Raw genomic sequence first — 27,097 nt, 5'->3', positions numbered from 1 at the left:
TTAACTACTTACTGTTCGGGAGTCCAATTTCTTTTCATTTGGCTTATAAGGCCCTGTCTCAAAAATTGTCTTTAATATGGGATCATAAAATTTATATCCCTTGGATCTCTCAGAATAACCAATAAAGTAACTACTTACTGTTCGAGAGTCCAATTTCTTTTCATTTGGCTTATAAGGCCTTGCCTCAACTGGACAACCCCACACATGGAAATGCTTTAGACTAGGCTTTCGCCCAATCCAAAGCTCATAAGGTGTTTTGGTAGCTGCTTTAGTTGGTACTCTGTTTAGAATATAAGTTGTTGTCTTTAGTGCCTCTTCCCAGAGTGACTATGGTAAGGTGAAATGACAAATCATACTCCTTACCATATCCTTAAGAGTTCGGTTTCGTCTCTCAGCTACACCATTCATACTGGGTGATCCCGGCATGGTGTACTGTGGGACAATTCCGCACTCCTCTAGGTACCTGGCAAAAGGTCATGGATGTTGTTCACCTGATCCATCATACCTGCCATAGTACTCACCACCACGGTCAGATCTAATAGACTTAATTCTTTTGTTGAGTTGATTTTCAACTTCAACTTTAAAAGATTTGAACACATCCAAAGACTGTGATTTTTCATGAATAAGAAATAAGTATGCATATCTTGAGTAATCGTCTATGAATGATATAAAGTATTGTTGACCATTCCAAGAAGGTGTAGGAAATGGCCCACAAATATTCGTATGAATCAACTTTAAGACGTTTGAAGCTCTATATGCACTTGATCTCTTCGCTTTGGTCTGTTTGCCCTTAATGCATTCAACACAAACATCAAAGTTTGTGAAGTCAATGGACTCTAAGATTCCATTGGACACAAGCCGTTCAACTCTATTTTTAGATATGTGACCTAAGCGCTTGTGCCATAATGCTCATGATTGAGTATTGTCAATTTTACGTTTAGTACCATGAGATTCTGTATTGAGGGTTTCATTATAGGTGGTCACAGTATCAAGCAAATATAGATTATCATAAGCCAAAAGTGAACCAGTTCCAACAATATTTGAATTAAAAGACAAACTAAATTCATTGTTTCCAAATGAACAAGAATAACTAGATTTGTCCAAATAAGAAACTGAAATTAAGTTCCGTCTAAATGACGGCACAACATAAGTGTCTTTCAAATCCAAATAAAAACCAGTACATAATAATAATCTAAAATGCCCAATAGCCTCCACCTCCACCGATTTGCCATCTCCAACATATATCTATCTTTCAGAATCAGTTGGCTTCCGGTAGTTCAGGCAACCCTTCATAGAAACATTGATGTTAGTAGTAGCACCTGAGTCTAACCACCAAGTGTTACTAGGTACTGACGCTAAATTGACCTCAGAACAGACCATAGCAAGACACATACCTTTCTTTGCATGCCAAGCATGATATTTGGCACATTGCTTCTTTACGTGTCCAGTCTTATTGCAAAAGAAACATTTGCTTTCCTGAGTTTGTTTCTTTTGTTCTGGACCCTTAGCAGCTTCCTTCTTGGGATCCTCCGATCTCTTTCTTTTGCCCTTAGCCTTTGAGGTGCTTGCAAAATGAGCACTTTTTGTCTTGTCTTGCTTTTGTCTTTCCTCTTCTTGCACACAATATGAAATGAGCTCATTAAGAGACCATTTATCCTTTTGACAGTTATAAGATACTTTAAACTGATTAAACTGTGCAGGAAGAGAAATCAACACCAAATGAATAAGTCTTCTGAGATTTCAAGCTTTAGTGCCTTGAGTTTGAAGAGAATATTAGACATGCTCATAATATATTCCCTGATATTTCCTTTGCCTTGATATTTCATGGAGATCAAGTTCTGAAGAAGAGTACTTGCCTCCGCCTTATCGCTTTTTGCAAAGCGTTTCTCAATCTCAGCAAGGAATTCTTTGGCAGTAGTAACGTCTTCAGAAACAGTGCCCCTAAACACCTCTGGGATGCCGCGCCTAATGATCATTATGCTCATGCGGTTTGAGCGATCCCACTTTTCATGATCCCTCATCTCTTCAGGAGTACTCTCCGCCGTAGGAGTAGAGGGTTCCTCAGTACTTAACGCAAGATCCAGATCCATGCAGCCAAGAAAAATTTCAATATTCTCCTTCCAGTCCTTAAAATTTGTTCCATTGAGGATCGGAACAGAATTCACATTGGCAGATACAGAAGCAACTGAAGCTATATATATAAAACTAGAGGAATAACTTATTATGCTCACATAATAAAATAAATCATTATAAAAATATTCAAATAATGGTTTAACCCATCCCAAGACACCTAATGCACCATTAATATTAAGTCTTTGGACAGTAATATCAACTACTAGAGGTATCTGGTTGTAATGATCAAACATTGATAATAAAGCACGTCCAACAACAAACTAATCTTTGGATTAATTTATCATCGACAAAGCAAATCCTTATAATTATCACATGTTTATCATCACAAGTGTGTATGCAATCCGGCCAAATATTAATCTTCCTTTAGGCCGATCAATACTCGCATGAACGTACATAAACACCAACATTTAACATTTTTTCACGAACTATCTACTCAAGAGAGGTCACTTTGGTGACTTCTTGATTCAATTAATTCATTTAAAATATTAAACAAAACCAAAATTTGATTATATATTTATTCCAAAACTAAATATATTTATTTTATATATTAAACAACCAAAAAAATATATAAAATAAATAAAATTATTTATATTCTAAAATATAAATCCTTTTCAAATGTCTTGAACCTAAAATTCAAAATTAATTAAAATAATTTACTTCAATTAGGGTTTTAAGAAACCCTAGGATTCTCAATTTGGGATTTTTCTCCCAAAATCAGAAATTGGGATTAAGGGTTTCAGAATTAGGGATTTAGGGTTCCTCCTGTAGAGCACCTTTATTTCCCTTTGATTTTCTCTCTTAATGGGGATAGGGAGAAAGGAACAGGAAGAGTGCGTTATGACTCTCTGTGTGCTCTCAGAAGGGGACCACGACCATTTATAAACTGAATTACTTAAGTTTTAGAATTTCTAATTTGGCCCCTCATCAAATTAGAAATTACTAACTGGTCTCTACACAATATTTATTTTCATGACATATGTCTTTAGCCAAATCTTTAATTTAGTCAGATCACTTTATTATTTGGCTTTATAAATAATGGCCCTAACACATTTAATTATGTATCATATATATGCATGACCCAAAATTACTAACATTTGTCACATCTGATCTCACTTGGTTTGATGTAATAAGCCATTTCTGTGTTAGTGGTTTGCTTTTATTGCTTAGCCTCATGCTTTGGTGCTCAGCTCCTGAGATAACTTCTTTGAGAATGAGTCTTCATGGCCCAATCTCAAGTTTGGTGCTTGAGGTTTCCTCTTCAAGGGATTTTGCTTTTTGTGGCCCAACCTCAATTCTGTTGCTTAGTCGCACCAATCATAGTTTGCCTAGAATTGCTTAAATTTCCTCTAATTTCTCTATTTTCCATTTTGACTCTCATGTGGTGTTGGAAACTACAAAACAAATTAAACTAGGGGTGAATTTAACTAAAAACTAACATAATCAAAACAAGTTAAGTGCCAAATTCATCTCAAAATTAACTCAAGTTAGGCACTTATCAATACCTCCAACTTTATATTTTGTTTGTTCTCAAACAAGGAAAGATTTAAAAGATTCAAAACATATTTTCACAAAAGGTTGGCTAAAGGACTAAATACATTTGTTCTATCTAATTATAGATAATGAAAAATGGTTCATCATGAATTCCTTCAACTTCGTAGAGAATACACATGTTGAATTTTCATAGTTTGAGAATATGCAAAGTTATTCATTTTTTTTTGTTTGATCATTTTGAACTTCCCAACTCAGTGTTTACTCTCATTATAGCCTTGCAAGTTCTTTTTGAGTTTTGTACCTTGTCACTAATTACCACCTACACACAATTGGCATGGATCAAAAGGTCTTTATGGACTTTTAACATGACTATGCTGCAAAGGAACTTGGTTTTTCAAGACGAGCAAGAATCACTTAAAATAAATGAGTAAAACAACACACCTCATGAGTGTTTTCATTTCCTTTCTGGCCTTTTTCTTAATTGGTTTTTATTTTGTCTTTTCAACTTATTTCTTTTCTTCCTCTTTTGTACCTTTTCTTTTCTTAATACAATTAACTTTCACTAGGTGCATTCAGTTCCACTTTTTCCAGGTCTTTATGTTTTTTCTTTGTTCTTTGTACCTCTATTCTTCTTTCTCTTTGTCCATTCATGCTCAACCTTTTTTTTTTCTTTTGCCTCTAATCACACATATTGTTTTCCTCATTCTCTTTTGGTGAAAAACAACATTTCACAATGTTTGTAGGTTCATGGTGTGTGCTTTTGAGGCTACGGTTCAAAATGGATATATCAATATATTTTTAGGTTGGTTGTTTGGCTCTAGCTTAAAAATTTTCATTAAAAATGTTCTTTGATCATTTCCATGCCTCTTATGTTTCAACTTAAATTAGCGATTTGGCACAATAGCAATGTGCATTACATGTTTTATCTCATAACTAATTGTTTTTGTTTTCTGACTTCACTTTATTGGTTCACTTATTTATGCTTATCTCTCCCTATCATCCATCCTAGTAGTGTGTGATCTGTCCAATTTAGAGAATTTAACTTTGTGGTTATGTTTGTATATTCTATAGTTATCGGCACATTTGAACAAATTACTATGTAGTTCTTTTTCCAACCAATTTTTAAAAGATCATTTGAACAAACTTCAAAACATACTAACATATTCACAACCTAAACAACTACATTTTTGCTCTATTTAGGACTAACTACAACAAATTAAAATAAAGTGTAGGAAATTAAAATGTAGAAAATAAAGTGCAATTTTTTTTATTAAATCTTTATTTTTTTTTTATTGTAAACGAAATATAAATAGTAAAATTAAAATGAAATAAAATTATAATAAAAAATTAGTAAAATTTTACTTTTATTCAAAGTATTATGTATTTATTTATTTTTATTCACTATTAAAATATAAGTAATGCTAAATTTCTAATTTATAGGCATTTTTTTTTATAGAAATCGTTTATGAAAAATATAGTGATACCTTGTAACTGTAATGTTTGTAATGTAATAGAAACATTTCAATTGTATATTGATATAAAAGAAATAGAAAATAAGTTAAGAACATTCAAAATTACAAGAAAGTAAAATAAACTTTTAAATACTTAAATTTTTATTTTTATTCTATCTTTTTATAAGCAATAAACTATTAATTACAACTCTTCCAAATAAGGTCATATTGACAAACTCTTTTTTCTTTATATTTTTATATTTCATATGTAGAATATATATATATATATATATATATATATATATATATATATATATATATAAAATATGTGTAGAATATGTTTGTTTTTGAAGTCAAAAATTATCTAATTAATATATTAATTAGGAAATATATCTTTCTTCTTAATTAATATATTAATTAGGAAATATATCTTTTTTTTAAATTAATATATTAATTAGGAAATATATTTTTCTTCTTAATTTTAAAATGTTAAATATATTTTTATTTCTTTAACTTTTATACATGAAATTCAATTTCATCTTTGTCATGGACATTTTAATCATTTTTATCCAAAAACTTTATTAATGAATGAATTCAGTTCTCGTAACCAAACGACATTAAATATTTGATGATATGGGAATCGGTGTTGTCACGTATGTCCATGCAATGGTGGAACTTAGACCAAAATTTTAGGGAGCCAAATTATATTTTTTATATATAAGTTATTTTGTTTACATTAAAAAAAATTATTTCCTCACATCATTTTCTCTATTCAAAACAAGCACATATGATAATAAAATCCAAAAAAATATGATAATAATATATATGAAAGTGTAACATAAAGTTTATTATCAACAATCATAGATTAAACAAAAAAATCAAAAGTTACCTTCAATCATAATGTTTCTCAATACTCTTTTCATGACTTGAAATCTTGAATAATTGAATAAAAAATGAAGTTTGTTGCAATAGTCCTTGCAATATAGATTATTATAGTGTTTGCTATAAAAACTTTTAAAACCTATAAAAAAACACTCAAAAAGATAAAACATGTTGATGACAATCAACTCAATGCCAATTAGAATTCAATGAAAATCAACTCAAATTACATCTAACAATGAAAACATTTAAGTTAGGTCGTTCGCTTAGTTTTTACTAAAAAGATAGCAACATGTTTATTGAAATCTTCTTGGATAACCATCTTTACTAGACAAGGAATAATTTTCTAAATGCATTTGATATGAACCATATTTTAGATAAGTCTTTCGTACCTCATCAATTTGATTTGGTGGGTATTGTCAAATTTAAGGACGTTCCCCCCAGATCACGTTCTAAAGCATTCTCAAATTCATTATATGCAACTCTAAGAATTTTAGAGAGTTGTCTTTCATTTTCTTCAATTTTTGGATTATTGTGAAGTATCTCAAGTTTAGATGATGTATTTTTTCATTACAAACATTTCTCTTGAAAAAAGAATCAATTCTTCTACTATTTATCATAATTTCTGTAATATAAATTTGTCACCTCTCACCTATTTAGGAAAAGATAAAATTATGAATATCCCAAATTAAATCTCAAAACCAAGACTCAATATTTTAAGAAAATTAACACCTTCTAAATAATTAGCTTCCCTTATCTTAGGGTAGATTCCTAATATTGTTCTTCCCTTATACAACTTCAAAAACTAAAATAGTTTTATCTACACAAAGAGAGTTTGATCACCAATTAGAACATGGTTTTATGATCATAAAGATATGCCTAGAGCATAGAAAAGTCACATATAAGAGGAAAACATATTGTTTCGAAAAAAAAAAGTAAAAATGAACTTGCTCCAAAAAAGAGAATTGTTTGGTCTAAAATATTTCTTAACTCCTCAATTTTGCTGTGGTGTCGTTTGATTTTAAAAATGATAAGAGATCGATGATAAAAGTTGGAATAGAGAAAGAGATGAAGGTACCTAAGAGAAAAAATCAAATAAAGAAACAAAATAAATTACAAAAAGAGAGGGAAAACATGATTTTTAAATTTAAATAAAACTTTTTAAAATTAAATTACATGAACAATATACTAACATATACACATATTTTATATATATATATATATATATATATATATTATATATATATATATATATATATATATATAATAAAATAAAATAAAATAAACGTTGGGGGAGCCACGACTCCCCCTGTCATGTTGAAGTTCCGCTGTCCATGTAATGTCACGTGTTCATGTGTGTCACATTTAGAGATGGCAAATAAACTCGTGCCCGTAGGTATCACCCGAACCCGTTCCCGTTTTGACGGGGAATCCCCGCTTTGACTGGGTATGGGTATGGGTATGGGTAATACCCGAAATTTTCAACTGGGGATGGGGATGGGGATGGGGATATATATATACCCGCCCAAATACCCGTCCCCGCTTAAATTACTAAACTATTTATAATTTATTAAATAATCTAAAAAATATATATATTTACACATAAAATATAATATAATATAATATAATATAATATAATATAATATAGTATATATACATATAAATAAAATATACTTTTATATATATATATATATATATATATATATATATATATATATATATATATTTACACATATACATGTAATATAATATAATATAATATACATATAATATATATACATAATAATATAATATAATATATATAATATATACGTATAAAACAAATTAATCATTTAACTAGTGAGATCTTTTATAAACAAATTTATAACATTACAAATTTATAAAAATTTAAAAGAAATATATATATATATATATATAAAAGCATAAAATATCTACGCATATACATATAATATATATATAATAATATAATATATATTATTATATTTATATTATTATATAATATAATATAATATATACTTAAAATAAATATATATCTATAAATATATATATATATATATATATATATATATATATATATAAACATAAGATATCCACACATATAATATATATACATAGTAATAATAATATAATATATAATATAATATAATATATATAAATAATTATATATATATATATATATATATATATATATATATATATATATATAAACATAAGATATCCACACATATAATATATTTATACATAGTAATATAATATAATATAATATAATATAATATATATATATATATATATATATATATATATATATAACATATTTCTCATTCTCTTTGTTTTTTGTTATATAACATATTGGCAATTGCTTCAGTTTTAGATCCAAGGTACAAGATGGACATGTTAGAATATTATTTTTATAAATTGTATGGTAATGATTTTGATCTGAAACTTAGTAGGATTCGTCAAATGTGCTATGATTTGGTTTTGGAATATCAATCAAAAAAGAATGAAACTTCTTCTTATAGAGCTACATCATTGGAGTTGGGAAAGGATGTTGATAATGATGCGAATGAATTTTTAGAGTTTATGGCAAAAAAGAAAAAATCTAGAACTACAATTATGAAAACAGAGTTGGATTATTACTTGGAAGAAGATAATTTGCCGGTTACACAAGAATTTGATATCCTATCATGGTGGAAAACAAATGGGTTAAAGTTTCCAACCCTTCAAGCAATTGCAAGGGATGTTTTAGCTATTCCAATAACAACTGTAGCTTCTGAATCTGCTTTTAGTACTGGTGGTCAGATATTAACTTCTCACCGTAGTCGACTTCATCATATTACTATAGAGGCTTTGATGTGTACAAGAAGTTGGATATGGAACTCAAACCATCTAGGTAAGTTACTCAAATTTATTAATATTTTTTGTTAGTATTTTTTGTGAATTCTCATCTAATATTCTACATTTGGTGTTTGTAGGTGTTAAAAAATTAAAAGGAAAAGATGTTCTCATGAGTGAAAATGAATCTGATGAAGAAGGTACATTATATTCTAGTAATTAAAATTTTCAATTTCAATTATTATATCATATCTAATTTTTCATTTTTTTTCTATGTGTAGGTGGATCGAATGCAAATGAAACCACTGATCATTTGTAAAATTAATAAATATTTTGGTTATTATAAAATTTTAGTAATGTATAATTTTTTAGCTTTTATATAATTATTTGAATTTTATTTAGTTGTTATTTGATACTTTAATTTGAGATTTATACTATTATAATATTTTTCTTAATATTTGACATCATGAAAATCAAAAAGAGTATGTTATTTTAATATTGAATATTTTGATAGTATCATGATTCCGTTGGTGTGATTTTTAAATTTTTTTTATAAAAAATATTTAATTGATATATGGAACAATAAAAAAATGGGTATGGGTATGGGTATAAGAAAATACCCGTTACCCGGTGGGGATGGGGATGGGGATGGGTCAAAAGTTGTATACCCGTTGGGTTTGAGGATGGGGATGGGGATGAATTTTTATTATGGAGATGGGGATGGGATCATGATACCCGTACCCGTCCCGCCCCATTGCCATCCCTAGTCACATTAACCACATATTTGTTCATCTGTTGTCATACATGTATCCACATTAGCACGTGATATATATGTGACAATATCGTTTCCCACGTCAACAAATTTTTATCATTGATTGGTTAAGAGTACTAAATTTATTAATCAATTAAAATTTGAATAAAAATAATTCAAAAATTAAGAGGAAAACGAAATATATTATACCGTCTTTTTATATATCATTTAAATTTGGATCGGTTGAATTATACATATCAACACTGGTATCATGTTTCCAGTAAAATTTTAATGTCACATGCTGTAAAACAAAACAATTAACATGACAAGCTAACTATTAATTAGACCCAGATTAGAGATAAAGTGGTGACTACACATTAACGTTATTAAAATCAAACGAAGGAAGAGATAAAGCAAATTATATTTTTTTAATAGAGTTTCTCTTTCAATTACATTCCTCCTTGTTTAACAACGAATACTCCAAATCAATGCCTCGTTTGAACAAGTTGTGATGCCTAATTTTATACCAAACACTTGAACTCTTCAACTTTGCAATGAAAGAATTTGTAAAATCTACTCCTTTTCAAATTGAAACCGTCTTCACTTTGCATCTGAACTTTTCTTTTTTAGTACCAAACACTCAAATTACATAATCAAAACGAAAATATTTTGCACTGGAGTGGAACTAGATTAAAGTCTCGACTTGAATATAAAAATTTAGTATACTAAAAAGTAAAAACTTTTCATTACAAAATAATTAGTTAAATGTTTTAATAAAAATTAACAACCAATATTAATGAGTATTTTGTAGCAATAAAATATTAAAAAAAAAAGATATAAAGGAGAAGGAAATGCAATAGACTTGGCCTCCTTATACATAGATGCACATAGTTTGGGGCATGTCCACCGAAAATTTTAGGTCTGATTTATTTATTGTTTTTAAATGTTATAAATTAACCAAGTCTTCAAATTAGTGATAATCATGCATGAAGCAGTCCTCTACTGTGAGTATTGAAAAGTCAAATTCCATTGTATTAGTATACCATGGTTGTGCTTTGTTACCAAAGTCAAAATATCATATTCACATAAAAAGTAAAAAAAATAAAATATTAACATGTACTTAATAATAGTATAATAGTAGTAGTAGCAATAATAATAATAATAATAATGTTTTATTATTATTATTATTATTATTATTATTATTATTATTATTATTATTATTATTATTTATAGTTAACATATATGTATGGGTGGGTGTGTAAATTTTTAAAAACTGTATTAAGACATTATAAAACCATTATTTTAAAAAGAAAAAATTATTTAGTGTTTTAAATGAAAAGACGTTATTTGATTTATTTATTTATTAAACATAAATTTGCTTAAATGAAAAATGACACAAACAAATCAAATTGTATAGATAATATATATATAATTTATGAGTAATTTATTGGATAAAATAATAACTCCAGGTCATATATGAGAGAGATTCAAAAACTAAAGCTTCAAAGATTAAAAATTAAAATCAGGCATTTGAGATATTGAAAATTCAATTTCCAAATTTGAAATACTAGAATAATATGATAAAAGTGCAGCTTTATTTTTATTATTATTTGACTCTTTTGAATATATGTGATTAACCGGTGCAGGAGGGGTCAAAGTAATATAATTTTGAAATCATTAGATTCTATCATTAGTGTAATGCTTCAAAAAATGACTTCTCGAACTGAACATTTTTTATCATTAATATAATGCTTCAAAATATGTGAAGAGGTATAATCTATCTTGTTTTAGTCAATAATTTACTTTTCATCACTTTTAAATGATTAATTTATTCTTTCATTCTTTATCAATATACCTTTTATGTAAATAATACTAAAGAATAATTGATCATAATCTAATAAAAAATTGAGACACGTAACTATTAAAAGAAAAATATGTTATAGTCAAGTCATAATTAAAAATCGGTTACGAAAAAACACATAATACATTATTATTTTTTTCTATATTCATAAAAAAATGAATATACAAAAAGCTCATGAGACAAAAAAAATAATTTTTTCATTATCAAGTAAGACAAGAGACGGGAAAGGAAGGGGATAAATGAGAAATATAATGAGTTTATGTCTAACTTTTTTTTCTTTAAACACAAAAAGAAGACATGAGAGTGAGAGATTATTACAATATGTGAAAAACTAAAAAACAATGAAATGAAAAATAAAAATAATGTTAATAAATATTTGGTTTAGTTACTCTTTTGATTCATGTTTTCGATTAAAAATGTTAAGTTGGTTCTTCAAATTTATTTTAGTCTCAATTTGGTCCCGATTTTTGAAAAATTGATGTAATTCGATCTTTTACGATAAATTTCGTTAAACTCCTCGGAACAGATCAATGATCTTTCCATTAAAATTGAGAGTCTTAATATGAATGATCTGCTTTGTTAGTGTAATTAACATAATCCTAATGTCAATTTTTGAATAAAAACAGGACCAAAAGAAAAATTAAACCTGAATATTTTTATTTTTTATTATATTTAATTTTATGTTTTATTATATATTTACATTAAATGTTGTGTTTAAATAAAAGAAATAAAAAATACATAATTTAATTTTTATTAATTTCTAATATATTACCTACAATCTGAAAGATTTAATAAATTTCAAATATATATTTATATATATATATATATATATATATATATATATATAATTAAAAAAAAATTAAAATTTTGGAAGAGCCAAGTTTCTTCCACTCCTAAAAGATCCGCCTTTGTGATTAACTATAAATAATTTAATAAAATGTAAATTTTGCTCACCTTGTGTGTCTTCTTTTGAAGATAATTATATTTGAAATTGATATTGAATGTGTCATATTTTGATTAATGAATGTCTCGAGAGATTAGATCCTTACTAATAATATCTATTTTATTTCATTTTTTCGTTTTTTACTTTAAACATAAAATAAAATTATTTATAATTTACTAATCCGGTATTGTTTGATTTACTCTTCTAATATTGTAATATTTATTTTTATTTTGATCTTCAAATAATAAAGTAATAATATACTAATTATAATTTATTTTATTCTCAGTGATAACTAATTAGTACTAAAACAACATTCTTTAAGAGTGTTTTTTGGTTAAGAAAGGCAGTGTTTATTTATTTACAAATGATACCTCCACATTTAAGTTAATAATGTAAAACTTAATTAAGGATCTTTAAGATTTATAATTCTCACACGATAAATCATAATAGAGCACTAACCTTGATCCATGAGAGATCCTGTGAATATGCGTTCTTCAAATTTATAATCTTGTGTGCTCTTCAACCACCGTTTCCCAATCTATCTCTTTGCCTTTCTTTCTCTTCTCACACGTTCTTGATGGGTTACAGAGAAAAGAACCTTATGGCCAGAGACAGAACCCCAATTCTTTTTATAAACCAACGTCCATCAAGTTGGTTTTTATTTTATCTTTATCTTTATTTTATTATCACTTCCCATAATAATAACCAATAAGTCTCTATATTTATTAAATCACAATTGGGCCTATCATAATATTTCAAATGAGTCACTAATAGAATTAATCCGTCAATTAATTCTAACATTCTCCCACTTGACTCATACGATGTCATAACATTATGTGATTTAATACATAAACATAATGCGCAATAAAAGACCTTGCATAAATTGGTTCCATCATTATTCATAATTAAAGATACAGAAATAATAAGAGTCATGGCGGTCACACATCATTTGATCGACATGATCCCTTCCATGTACTATCATCCCTTTCTCCTTAATATGACCTTAAAAACGAGAAGTCCATAATGGGCTCAAACATAATGTCATTTTACAAAACAATAACATAACATAATTTGTTTTCTTCATCATAATTTGCATGCATAAACATAAAGAAGAAAACACAGATTTCAGAAATTTATACATTAGGGAGCTCAAAGTGTCACATCAACATTAAAAATATTAACATTCAACATTTAACATTCACTAGTAGACATAATGCCCATATTCTTTACATGACCAGCATACAATATGGGCGGTAACCCTTTTGTTAAAGGGTCAGCAATCATAAGATCTGTGCTAATATGTTCTATTGACACTTTACGTTTCTGAACTTCTTCTTTAACGGCAAAGTATTTCAACTCCATATGTTTAGCACCTTTAGAATACTTGTCGTTTTTAGAAAAGAAGACTGCTGCGGAATTATCACAATAAATTTTTAGCGGCTTGGAAATACTGTCGACTACTCCAAGTCCTGAAATAAAGTTCCGCAACCAATTAGCCTGAACTGTGGCCTCAAAGCATGCCACAAATTCAGCTTCCATGGTGGATGCAACAATGACAGACTGCTTCGCACTTTTCCATGAAATCGCTCCTCCGGCTAAAAGATACACATAACCAAATGTAGACTTTCTTGTATCCACGCAGCCGGCAAAGTCTGAATCTGTATAACCTATCACCTCAAGGTGATCAGATTTTCTATAAGTAAGCATGTGATTCTTTGTTCCTTGTAGGTATCTTAAAACTTTCTTTGCAGCTTTCCAATGCTCCAGACCTGGATTACTTTGGTATCTACCAAGCATACCAACTGCAAAGCTAATATCTGGCCTCGTACAGGTTTGAGCATACATCAAACTCCCAACAACAGATGCATAAGGGATATTTTCCATCTGTTTCCGTTCCAAATCATTCTTTGGACATTGCATGAGACTAAACTTGTCTCCTTTCTGTATTGGAACAGGAGATGCTGAACATTTATCCATTCTGAATCTCTCTAAAACTTTATTAATATATGCATTCTGAGACAAACCTAACAATCCTTGTGATCTGTCACGGAATATTTCTATTCCTATCACATAGTATGCCTCACCCATATCTTTCATTTCAAAGTTATTAGAGAGAAACCTCTTAGTCTCACTTAATAGACCAAGATCATTAGTCGCAAGCAAGATATCATCAACATACAGAATCAGAAATATAAACTTACTCCCACTGACCTTCAGATATATACACCGATCAACGGTGTTTTCCTTAAATCCAAAGGACACAATAGTATCATTGAACTTAAGATACCATTGTCGAGAAGCTTGTTTAAGTCCATATATCGATCTCTTAAGTTTACACACCATGTGCTCCTTTCCTTCTTCAGCGAACCCCACCGGTTGGTCCATATAGACATCCTCTTCTAAATCCCCATTCAGAAAAGCAGTTTTAACATCCATTTAATGCAACTCAAGATCATAATGAGCTACTAATGCCATGATAATTCTAAAAGAATCTTTCTTAGAAACAGGCGAAAATGTTTCCTTATAGTCAATGCCATCTTTCTGAGTAAAACCTTTGGCAACAAGACGGGCCTTGTAACGTTCAATATTGCCTTGAGAGTCACGCTTAGTCTTAAAGACCCATTTACACCCAACTCTCTTGCATCCTTCTGGCAATTCCACAAGGTCCCATACGTCATTATGTGCCATTGATTTAAGCTCATCTTTCATGGCATCTAACCACTTATCAGAATTATCACCATTAATGGCTTCTGAAAAAGAAATTGGATCATTATCAATACTTAAGTCATTTTCTGACTCTTGTAGATAAACCACATAATCATTCGAAATAGCAGACTTTCTATCTCTGTGAGATCTTCTTAATACTATTTCTTGTGGTTGTTCTACTATTGGTTCATTGTTAACCTCGGGATCATTAATTTGTTGTTCTTCTTGATTGTTGTGAGTTTCTACAACATGTGGAACAACAACTCTTGATAAAGAAGTACTAGTTATAGGAACTTGTACTCTAACTTCTTTAATCTCCACATTTCGTGAAGCTTCACTCCCACTGGTTTCGCCATTTTCAATGAACCGAGCATTTCCAGTTTCAACGATTCTTGTACTATGGGTAGGACAGTAAAACATATACCCCTTTGATTTTTCTGGATAACCAATGAAAAATCCACTGATTGTTCTTTCATCCAGTTTCTTTTCTTGCGGATTGTATATTCTTACTTCTGCCTGACAACCCCAAACATGCAGGTGTCTCAAACTGGGTTTCCTATTCGTCCATAACTCAAAAGGAGTCTTTTGAACAGCTTTACTAGGAACCCTGTTCAACAAATACATGGCAGTCTTTAAAGCATACATCCACAATGATACGGGTAAACATGAATTACTTAACATACTCCTAACCATATCCATTAAGGTTCGATTACGCCTTTCTGATACACCATTTTGTTGTGGTGTGCCTGGCATTGTGTATTGAGCACAAATACCACGTTTCTCAAGGAACTTAGCAAACGGACCAGGGTGTTGTCCACTTTCATCATATCTTTCATAATACTCACCACCTCTATCAGACCTTACGATTTTCACCTTTCTGTCTAATTGCCTTTCCACTTCATTTATATAAACTTCCAAGGCATTTACTGACTGAGATTTCTCATGCAGTAAATAGACATGTCCATAACGCGAAAAATCATCAATAAAGGTGATGAAGTACTTCTCTTTATTGAAAGAATTTACATCAAACGGACCACATATATCGGTGTGTATGATTTCAAGAAGCTGAGTGCTTCTCGTGGCTCCTTTCTTTGTGTGTTTAGTTTGTTTGCCTTTAATACAATCCACACACACATTCAGATCAGTAAAATCTAAATCCGGAAGAAATTCATTCTTTACTAATCTTTGCATTCTTTCTTTGGAAATATGTCCCAAACGTTTATGCCACAAGTAAGCAGATTGTTCATCCACTAAACTACGTTTAGTGCCAACATTGTGATGCAAAGTCATAAGAGTTTCAGCATATAAATTATCCAAATTCAATTTATATAAACCATCATAAAGTGTACCAGATCCAATCATAAAAGTATGCTTAAACAAACTGAAACAACCATTCCCAAACTTAAAAGAATATCCAACAATATCAAGCTTAGACAAAGAAATTAAATTCCTAGTGATACTAGGTACATAAAAAGTATCCATAAGGTCTAAGTGATATCCAGTGTCGAGGATTAGACGATAAGTCCCGACCGCTTCCACTGGAACTTTCTCTTTATTGCCCATGAAGTCAAACTTCTCATTTGGGTTTATGGTTCGGGTTGTAAGAAATCCCTGCATCACATTAGAAACATGAGTCGTACATCCAGAATCAATCCACCACGTATTATGGGGAACTTCAGTTAAGTTTGATTCAAAACATACATAAGCATTATGCTCACCTTTCTTTTCGAACCAAGCCTTACGCTTTATGCAGTCCTTCTGGAAATGTCCAGACTTCCCGCAGAAATGACATTTGTCATTTTTCTTCTGGATTTTAGTTGAGGACTCGTCAATCTTTAGTGGTCCTTTACCCTTTCCATGTTTCTTAGCAACTTTCTTTCCAACAACTCCTTGATTCTTCACATATTGAATAGAGTGGCTTCCTAAGTTCTTCAGTCGGGTCTCCTCCTGAACTAGCATACTGTGCAATTCATGCACATTCCACTTGTCTTTCATGGTGTTGTAGTTCATCTGGAACGGACCATACTCAGACGGTAATGAGTTCAAAATGAACTGCACGAGAAAACCTTCATCCACTGTCACTCCTAAAGACTTAAGTCTTGCTGCGATATTTGTCATCTCGATCACATGCTCATGCATAGTACGCGAACCGTCAAACTTCATAGTGGTCAACGTACTCATCAGTGTCCCAGCGAGAGACTTATCAGCAGTTTGGGAGCGCTCTTCCATAAATTTCATAAATTCTTTTGCGTCATCAGTTTTGGGAAGAGCTGACTTTATATTACTTGCTATGCTCATTCTCATAAACATTAAGCTAAGTCTGTTTGATCTTACCCAGGCTTTGTAATGGGCTTTCTCTTCATTGCTACTAGCATCCGTGATAGCAGCCGACTTTTCAACTAGAAGAGCTAGATCAAGATCCAACACACCTAAGTGAAATTGGACTTGCTCACTCCAGCCAGGGAAATTCAACCCATTAAAGACTGGAACAGACGAAGCAAGCGCGTGTAAAGATACCGGAACAGAGACTGCAATTAACACATGCCTAACATTAATGCTTTGAGTCATAAAACTAAACGTAAAAACAGATTCAGATATAAACAATCATTCTATGCATACTAATGTTCTCCTTTGGGAGATCCACTAATACACAAACATAAACATAATGATGCTAATCACATTATAACATTATTGATAATTAAAATATGCATCAACTAGAATCACCTACTACCTTTGGGTATATAAATAAAACTAGTGACGCATACAAAATTATCTACAATCATGTTCATTAATTATGAGAACAATTAATCAACCTTTGGGCGATCCTTAAATGTCTTATAATTAATGAATTTTAATTAACCCATAAATTTAATTATTCATAATTTAGCATCCATACTATGGGTAATTAAAATAAAAAACATTAATAATTTGAAATCATATAAACTTTAAAATTTTGGCCACTTTGGTGACTAACAAAATTTATCATACTTAATTTCAAATAAATAAATAAACATTTAATTGCTATAGACTTTATATAACATCCTCATTAATTTTAATTTAACAATAACAAACATAAATATTATTGCAAATTAAAATAAAATTATTAATTATTTATATAAATAAAATAATTAATATTAATTTATTGGTGACATAAACCAATAAAAATATTAAACTTTAATTTAATCTTGATTAACCATGTTTCACGGTAATAGTACATGTTCACATAGTACTTTTATGCCATTATCACATTATGTTCCAATTTTCACACATTCAGTGCTTCATTTTAAACGGTCCCGATTTTTAAGCCTTTCATTCAATGCCACTCACTCCACATTCACATGCATTGGAACAGTTTTTTTTTTTTTATTATTCAACGCCAAAAATTTAAAACATGTTACTGTAAAAACACAAACAATTCCGGTTAATGGCAGCACAATAAGATTCAGTTTCAACAGCGAAAAACAATTCTCGTTTCCAACCATGGCATTCGCATTCAATTTTAAAGCAGCGGAAAACTTAAATAACCCTTCAAACTTTAATTTAGGGTTCATAAAAAAAATTTGAAACGAACATCATAAGAGGAGAATCATAAATCCTACAACCATGCTCTGATACCACATGTAAAACTTAATTAAGGATCTTTAAGATTTATAATTCTCACACGATAAATCATAATAGAGCACTAACCTTGATCCATGAGAGATCCTGTGAATATGCGTTCTTCAAATTTATAATCTTGTGTGCTCTTCAACCACCGTTTCCCAATCTATCTCTGTGCCTTTCTTTCTCTTCTCACACGTTCTTGATGGGTTACAGAGAAAAGAACCTTATGGCCAGAGACAGAACCCCAATTCTTTTTATAAACCAACGTCCATCAAGTTGGTTTTTATTTTATCTTTATCTTTATTTTATTATCACTTCCCATAATAATAACCAATAAGTCTCTATATTTATTAAATCACAATTGGGCCCATCATAATATTTCAAATGAGTCACTAATAGAATTAATCCGTCAATTAATTCTAACAAATAATTGAATATAAAATAACAACAATGAGTGAAAAATTATTATAAATTTGACATAAGATGAAGTTAGTTTTTTTAGTTATATTCTTATATATACTTTATGACTTAATTATTTAATTAATAATTAACATAGTTATATTAGCTTTTAAAATATTATTATAACTAAATAATACATTAAAAATAACATATTTTAACGTTATTGAGCTTAATCTCTTATAATAAAGTAATTAATTATTTAAATAAGTAATATAATAATCAATTATACAGTTATAATTAATTTATAGAATAATTAGTCAAAAAATTCTTATATTTGATTTTATTTGATGTTTTGCAAAATAAAGAGATAAACTTTCACTAAATCGTGGTCTTTAGTTTCAGGAGTTTCTCCCTGCATCTCCAGACACTTTTTCTGTCCAACAAAAATTTAAATTCTCGTATCTTTATTTCTTGGATATTGACATCTGATGCTTTATTTTTCTTAAATTTTACCTACTATTACAAATGTCAACATCCGTAATTAATTATTTTTTTCATTTATGAAGATTGACATCTGATGTTTTTTTTTTTTTTCATAAATGTCAACATTCAATTTCCAATACACCGAAAACATTTCAAAAAAAAGTTGACCAGATTTCCACATTGATTAACATATGTTAAATTATTTAAAATTTTAATTTATATTAATTTAAAAATTTATTATATTTTCTTTAAATATATATATTAAATAAAAATTTAAACAAACAAAAAATAATACATTTTATATTAATTTATATAAATTTTTAAAATATCTTTATATAAATATTTATTATATTAAACTTAAAAAAATATTTTTTACAAAAATGTTAACCGAAAATTTACATCAGGTTAACAAATATAAAATTATTTTAATTTAAATATTTAATAATTTTAATTAAATTAAAATATAATCAAGTAAAATAAAAATTACTGTTATATTATTTTATATAAACATTTAAATAATTATTATTTTAAAAATTATTACTTATAATTTATATATATATATATATATATATATATATATTAATTTTTTATTTTATTCTTCAAATATATATTAAGAAAGAAAAATTATTTATTTGTATATTAGATGTCGATGTGTATATATATTGATATCCAATTAACTATATTAAAATTATATATATATATATATATATATATATATATATATATATATTTAATTGGATATCGTAAATTGAAAAAAAATACAATATCAAATTCATAGCGAGAAAAAAAAAATAGTGTATTGATGTCGACATTCATATAACAAAATCAAATATCAGATGTCGACATTCGTAGATTAAAAAAAAATATAGGCTTAAATAGTCATTTGGTCCTAGTTTTGGTCGACTTTTTTCACTTTGGTCCTATTTTTGAAAATGTTTTCAATTTGGTCCTACCTTTCGTAATTTTTTTTCAATCAACTCATTTTTGTTAACTTCGTCTAAATCGTTAATGAAACCGTGGTGATTTTGTGTGACGTGGATACTGTTCAGTGATGTGTCTGTTTGCACTGTGCTGACCATTTAATTGTAATTGCAGATTCATTTTAGGGTTTAAGTTGAATTAAATTGGGTTTAGGGTTGTTTATGTCGAATTGGGGATTTAGGGGTCGAATTGGGGATTTTTTCGCCGCTCTGTGAAATTCTGGAATATTTTGTTATGTATTATGAATGTGATTATTGAGAAATCAGGATGTACTTTAAGAATTTCTGGATTTTGATCACTGATATTTTGATGGAAGGCTTAAAAGCCTTAATTAGTAATGCATCAAGTTGCATCCCAACACATCTTTACCACATCTCTACAACACACAAAAACCATGAAGATGAAAGTGAAACACCGAAAGTGAAAGAAACACCCAAAGTCGAACACTGGGAAACAAACCTTAAAGTTCGCACAACCCCAAAATTGTTTACCCAAGTTCTTTGTAGTTCTAGCTATGCACACCACTGCAATGTCTCCGCAATCGCAAATTGGGGGTGAGCCTGAAACCCTAGAACCATCATGGCAGGAATTGCAAGTTCGGTGAACCCAGCTATTGCAAGAAGATGAAGATGCCCCACGAGACATTCCTTTTCAACTGAACTTTAATGGAAGACAACCACAATGAACACAAACCCTAAATTTCAATTTAAAATCTGGGCTATGACAGTGTAAAAGGACATGTCACTGAACAGTATCCACGTCATGCAAAATCACCACGCTGGCCACTGTTTCGTTAACGATTTAGACGGAGTAAACGAAAAGGAGTTGATTGAAAAAAAATTACGAAAGGTAGGACCAAATTGAAAACATTTTCAAAAGTAGGACCAAAGTGAAAAAAGTCGACCAAAACTAGGACCAAATGACTATTTAAGCCAAAAATATAATACCGGATGTCAATATTCAGAACGGGTAAAAACTTAAAAAAAATATAAAGTATCAGATATCAACATCCATAAAATAAAACAAGACACCGGATGTCGATATTTATTGGAAAAAAATTTGGGAGTAGATCATCTAGAGAAAGTAAAAATGTAGTTACTTTTAATTGAACGGCAAAATGAGAATTTAATATATATTGTCTTTTTTGTAAAGAAATAAAGTGTTGGGAGATGCAGGAAGAAGCTTCGTTAGTTTCAGACTTGATCTGAACCCTAGTTGGAGATTGGAATTAGTGAACATTAGAAAATCATAATAATGAATGACTACACCTCTCTTATTAGTAAATATACTCTCTACCGGTATAAATTCATCTATTTCTGAAACCACGAGAATCAAACAATGAAAAAAAAATTAAAAATTAAAAATATTTTTTTTTAAATGTAAAAAAGTTTGTCTTTGTGAAATATTGAATGAGTTATATTTATAACATTCAAATTTAGGTATTTAAATTTAGAATTTTCTCAAAACCTTGGTATGGGTGGAGAGTTTGCGAAAGTTCTGGGCTTTTTCTTCCTGCAACCATATTAACAGGAAAAAGACAAAAGTACCCTCCTTGTTGCACCATCTTTGCCACTGTCACTGCTGTCATGGCCTTCAACTACACCTTCTTTCTTCATCGCCCCACTCTTTAGAAGGTATGTATGTGTTTTGAAAAATTTGTTTATGGAACTTTGTTCCACAACATATCTCTTATGTTTCAGAAAGCGTGTTCTGAAAATTTGTTTTAAAAAACTCATTCATATAGTTTGGTGTGAACTTAAACAATGTCAAGAGTCTTCATTTCCAAGATCCAAATGAAGTTGGTTTCCTCGGAGTTTGTTTTTTCTTCTTTCTATTTTAACAGGGTGTTACTTCCTGTACCCTATCACATTTCTTCATCCACCCCGTTACTTCCTGCACGCTATCACATTTCTTTATCCACCCCATCGAAAAAAACTACCGTAAAATTAATAAGAAGGGGTGATTGCTGTCCGAAAAAATTTTCCACAACTGTTTTTATGTTCTGGAAAATAAATTTTGGAAGGGTGCAGGAAGAAAAACGATAGGTGCAGGAAGTACTTCCAATTTTAACGTATGTTTCCACAGCTTTCATTCATTCTGGAATGGGCTATTCAGAACTTATGTTTTACATTCCAAGAAATCTATTGCAAAATGAATGGGAGATAATGGAAGAAAATTTGTGTATTGAAGTAAAAAGTATAATTTTGTGTAATGTATTTTTATATTTTAGAATATGTTCTGAAACTCATTTCAAAATAAATGAAAGTAACCCAACAATTATATTAGACCCTTGAAGAAATTTTGGTATATTCTATAAGTTGGATTGACTAAATGAGTCCAATTATATTAACTTACAACAAATGCATTTTATCATTGTTTTAGATAAACAATTATTGTATTTTACTTTCCTTTAAAGTTTATATGTATAAGTTATGGTGTTATTATGAATGAGAATCCAAATACTAATTGGAAAAATGTATATGAGAATCCAAATACTTGTATCGCATTATTTATTGTGTATAAAGGAGATTCAATGGTGGAATATTGACTTTCTACTATATGCACCCACTGAAACAAAAAAAAAAAAAAAACATTTTTTACAATCAAATAAATATCAATGAAGAAAGACCATTAAAGGGAAAAAAAACACACATTTGAAGAAAAAAAAAATCTTGGGGCAGATAAAAGATTAAGACATTATTGCGGATGATGATGGCTAGTGAAACTTTGACATGTGAATCTTCATTTCCTTGCACAATATCTCCAATTCTTTTACTCTTAGTTCCATTCTCTGAAGGTTTTGTCTCATATCTTCTTTCTCTTCCAAGAATGAATCTTTCTTGTCATTGCACAAAATGATTTCACTCTCCTGAATTTCTAAGTCACTTGATGGAACATTGGGTTGTTGAGAAATAAGAGCCTGCATTGCAATAATTGGAGGTATTCTGGGGTTCTTTGCAATATCTTTACAAATTTCAAAACTGAGTTTATTGTAATTTAGGCATCTGCACAATCTTGACCTTTCCTCAAATGCCAGCATTGGATGAGACTGCAATTCACAGTTATTTTCAGAAATGAGACAGTTTAATATAATTGTGGAAATTAAACATTATGGGAAAACAAAACCTTGCTGCGTGAAATTCTATCAAGGACATTGGAAATTAGATTAAAGTGTGGTGTAAAATTTTTTATATAAACAAATTATATGGTTAATCTTTTTGGTCTATAAACACATGATGAAAAATTTACCAGAATGTTCTCCAGATTATTTTAGAGAAAAATACATTTTAGTTTTTGCACTAAAAGCTTTGTGGTTTGCCCCAGGATGAGAACAACAATACATTTATTATAATACGGCCAAAATTTGTCACAATTCCAGATAATAAGTAACAGATTTTTTTTTTAGTGAAGCCAACATTTGAAAGGTCACTTCCCTTATCCTTTTGTTTTTATTTTGTTTCAGAAATTTCAGAATTCTTATAGAAAGATAATGAACTGTAACAACAACTATAGTACATTAAAAGGGTCTGATATTCACCTGAAGATAAATGTCAATGGCTCTGTAAACTCCATCGAAGCAGTTCCTAGCAGAACCAGGTAAAGATTCTGCAACTGCAAGAAAGTTAGTAACTTTCAGGTTCGGATCAGGGGATATCTCTATCAAATACTTGTCAACTAATCTACCAACTTTTTTCAACTTCTCTGCACACTCTTCTCCATCAGAGCCATTTATATAAACAAATTGTTTAATCAATCTTGCAACAGATGTTACATCATAAGATAGTCCCATGTGGTGCCCAGAGACAAGTAGATCATCCAAGGTTGCTTGATCAAGCACCCCACCAATCAATTTCTCAATTTGAATTCTGCAATCTCTTCTCATCCCAAATCTTGATACAATCCTTAGTACCCAAAAAAGGACTCTACAAGAAAAACTCTTGTTACCAGCAAATGTGATCCCACAGACAGCTGTTTCTGCAAGACCAGCATAATCAACACTGTTGTGGCAATTAATCTCTTCTGTTTGGGTCACTTTTTTCAGATAATGAAGAAGAAATCTTGTGAGAATTGGGTTGTTGTTGTCTGTTTTGTAAGCTCCAATAATCTGAAGAATCTTCTCAATGATCTTTGGGGGTAAAGTGGCCAAATCCTCAAACCACCATTCTTTGTTTGCCAAACTTGATTTTACTGTCTTGAGAGTATCTTGTGTTGAACAAGAAAATGTCTTGGCATAATTGCTCTCAGGAGATGATGGGGATGATGAAGATGAGGAGATGAAAAGGTTTCCCTCAAAATTTTGATCCATTTTTGCCAAGAGTGCCCCAATAATATTCTCTAACAGACCACAGTTATCTGCATATGTATGAAATAGTTCACAGTTCTTGAGACTCACAATTAGTTCATTCCATGTCCAGTAGTAGATTCCCCGAAGAAAGATTTCTGTTTGCTGCAAGAGATTGCTGCTGAAAACCTCCTCAGTCATTCCTAGAAAAAGGGCACAACAATGGAGGAGAAGCACGTTCGAGACAGTGATGGAAATTTTGCCATTGTTGTAGCAGAATCTTAAAACCAGCTCAAACCCTTCTGACCCTCCTGGGAAATCATTGATTTCAATGCTCAGCGTCTTGCTGTGGCACATTCTCTTCTCATGGTTCAACATTTTTTTCATTCTTCCACAGTATTTTGATATGAACTTCTGCAAAATAAATGAAATTTGATTAATTCACATTATGAGACATTGGATTTCGCATCCTGAATCTTCTAACATTGTAATAGAATAAACCACTAAGAAAAGGAAACCAATACTGAATTCCTTGAGTACCTTGTCCAAAACAAATGTTTCTTCATCATTAATGTGGATTTGCAAGTCACTGTGCTTCGGCATAACTGCTACCTCTGCATTGACCAAACCGATGAAACTTGTATTTTACCAAAATAGAAAAGGAATGATTATATATATTATATATAGGAGAATCTTAGTATCTTACCCTATTCTCGTGGCTAATGTGAAGTTTCATTATTTTAATATGGAAGAGGGTGCTTCATTATTGTAATGTTTTTTGTGGGTAAATTTGTCCTCTTGCAAGAACAAGTTGGGTATCTCAGAAAATAAGATAGATTTCGAAAGAAAATGACAATGATGTTTTGCTGTAGAAAACATCAACAGCAACGGTGTCTGTGAAGTTTTGTCTGACAGAGTCAGAAGGTCAAGAAGTGTAACCCAAAGCATTTTGTTAAATAGTTTTCAGCTGTGTCACGTATGCATGAGTTGGCTTTGGAATTTGGATTTACTTGAGGGATGTACTTTCTCAACATGTGAACATGAACATTACTTGTGGACCCTTAGATCCATTATTATTTCTTGATCAAAGAGAAAATAAACTACTTTCATCACAATTTTTTTTTAAGAAAAATGATTTTTTAACTTACATGATAAATAACCTTATCTCTTATACAAGGGATAGGTCACGTTGAAGATTAAAATTCTTAATTCCATGCACACCAAAAATTGTATTATAAAAGGTATATAAACTCTTCCTAATTTTATATATATTTATTTTTCTAGTTTTATCCATTAAACTACATAATATCATATATTAAGTATATTGTTGTAAATAGATTTACCTTTTATAAAATTTCACTTAACAATATTCTATTAAGAAAAAAAATATTGAATTCATATATATTTATATCTATAATATTAATAATAATAATAATAATAATAATAATAATAATAATATTTGACCATCTTTTTTAACACATCATTTGTTTATTAGTATGGTGATGAATGTTTATTATGTATTTGTTTATTATTACAGATAAAAGATAATATTTGTGACATCCCATTTTAAATAGAGTAATTTACTAAAAATTAAGCATCATATAATTATAATGTAAAAGAGTACATATCATGAAGCATACATGTACTGACTATTACAGTTATCTATAGTATACTTGGAATAAAAGCTTAGGCACACCACAATTGCCATAAAAAGGACACAAGGGTACTATTGTTTTACAAAAGATTGCTCATAGAGCAAGGAATCTAAATAAACAAGAGTTCTTCAAAGAGTGGCTCAACAGTGAGCCACAACCTAGACCATGGGGACCACTCTACACAGCAACATCTTCACCATCCTGAGTTCTACCAAGGGTTTCTACATCTGCTCACACCAATAAATTGGTGATCATTGCAAAAGAGAAAGCAAAGCAAGGAACAGACAAAAATGAAAGGGTAAGCTAGAATAAATATTTTAACATGTTATCAAGCAACCAAATGATAAAACAAGTTATAATCAAACAAAGCAGTAGGCACCCAAATCATGTGAAAGCAAACAATTGCAAGACTCTATGACTCAATATCCGGATCATACTCTTGTTATAGAATTCTAAAGGAAGTATGCACCTGTGTTGGTTTCTAAACTTTGCAGAGTTTAGATGCAAGGGGTTATCACCCAACCACACACAGGGTTAATCCTCTAATGTCTTAGGCCCAATACGTCCCAAGACTAGGACCTCCTGCCACTCTCACCACATAAATCATTCTGCTCTATGTGAGCGTGAACGATTATTAAAGTTCAGGA

General features: G+C 29.8%; 1 protein-coding gene across 1 annotated transcript; it reads right to left on the bottom strand.

Moving 5' to 3' along the window:
* Window positions 1–22,994: 22,994 nt before the first annotated feature.
* On the bottom strand, window positions 22,995–25,505 carry LOC114173130 (BTB/POZ domain-containing protein At1g50280-like). Its single transcript, XM_028057359.2, has 3 exons — window positions 25,336–25,505; window positions 24,052–25,209; window positions 22,995–23,562 (listed from the first exon to the last, which is right to left on the bottom strand). Exons 1-3 carry the CDS (start codon window positions 25,396–25,398, stop codon window positions 23,230–23,232), a joined length of 1,554 nt encoding a protein of 517 aa, XP_027913160.1. The 5' UTR covers window positions 25,399–25,505; the 3' UTR covers window positions 22,995–23,229.
* Between the last annotated feature and the right edge of the window lie 1,592 nt (window positions 25,506–27,097).

The sequence above is a fragment of the Vigna unguiculata genome, chromosome 2 (genome assembly GCF_037176805.1).
Source record: "Vigna unguiculata cultivar grain cowpea cultivar isolate G323 ecotype 2 chromosome 2, ASM3717680v1, whole genome shotgun sequence".
Lineage (NCBI taxonomy): Eukaryota > Viridiplantae > Streptophyta > Magnoliopsida > Fabales > Fabaceae > Vigna > Vigna unguiculata.
Note: the sequence above shows the minus strand (reverse complement) of the source record. Positions and strands in the feature narration are given on the sequence as shown.

What these genes read in the sequence shown, in the direction of transcription:
- LOC114173130 (XM_028057359.2), bottom strand. Translation starts at nt 25,398, where the DNA reads ATGCCGAAGCACAGTGACTTGCAAATCCACATTAATGATGAAGAAACA. An exon ending in AAACATTTGTTTTGGACAAG is followed by an intron (nt 25,210 to 25,335) that starts GTACTCAAGGAA and finishes TTTATTTTGCAG; the next exon opens with AAGTTCATATCAAAATACTG. An exon ending in CCATTGACATTTATCTTCAG is followed by an intron (nt 23,563 to 24,051) that starts GTGAATATCAGA and finishes TGTGAATTGCAG; the next exon opens with TCTCATCCAATGCTGGCATT.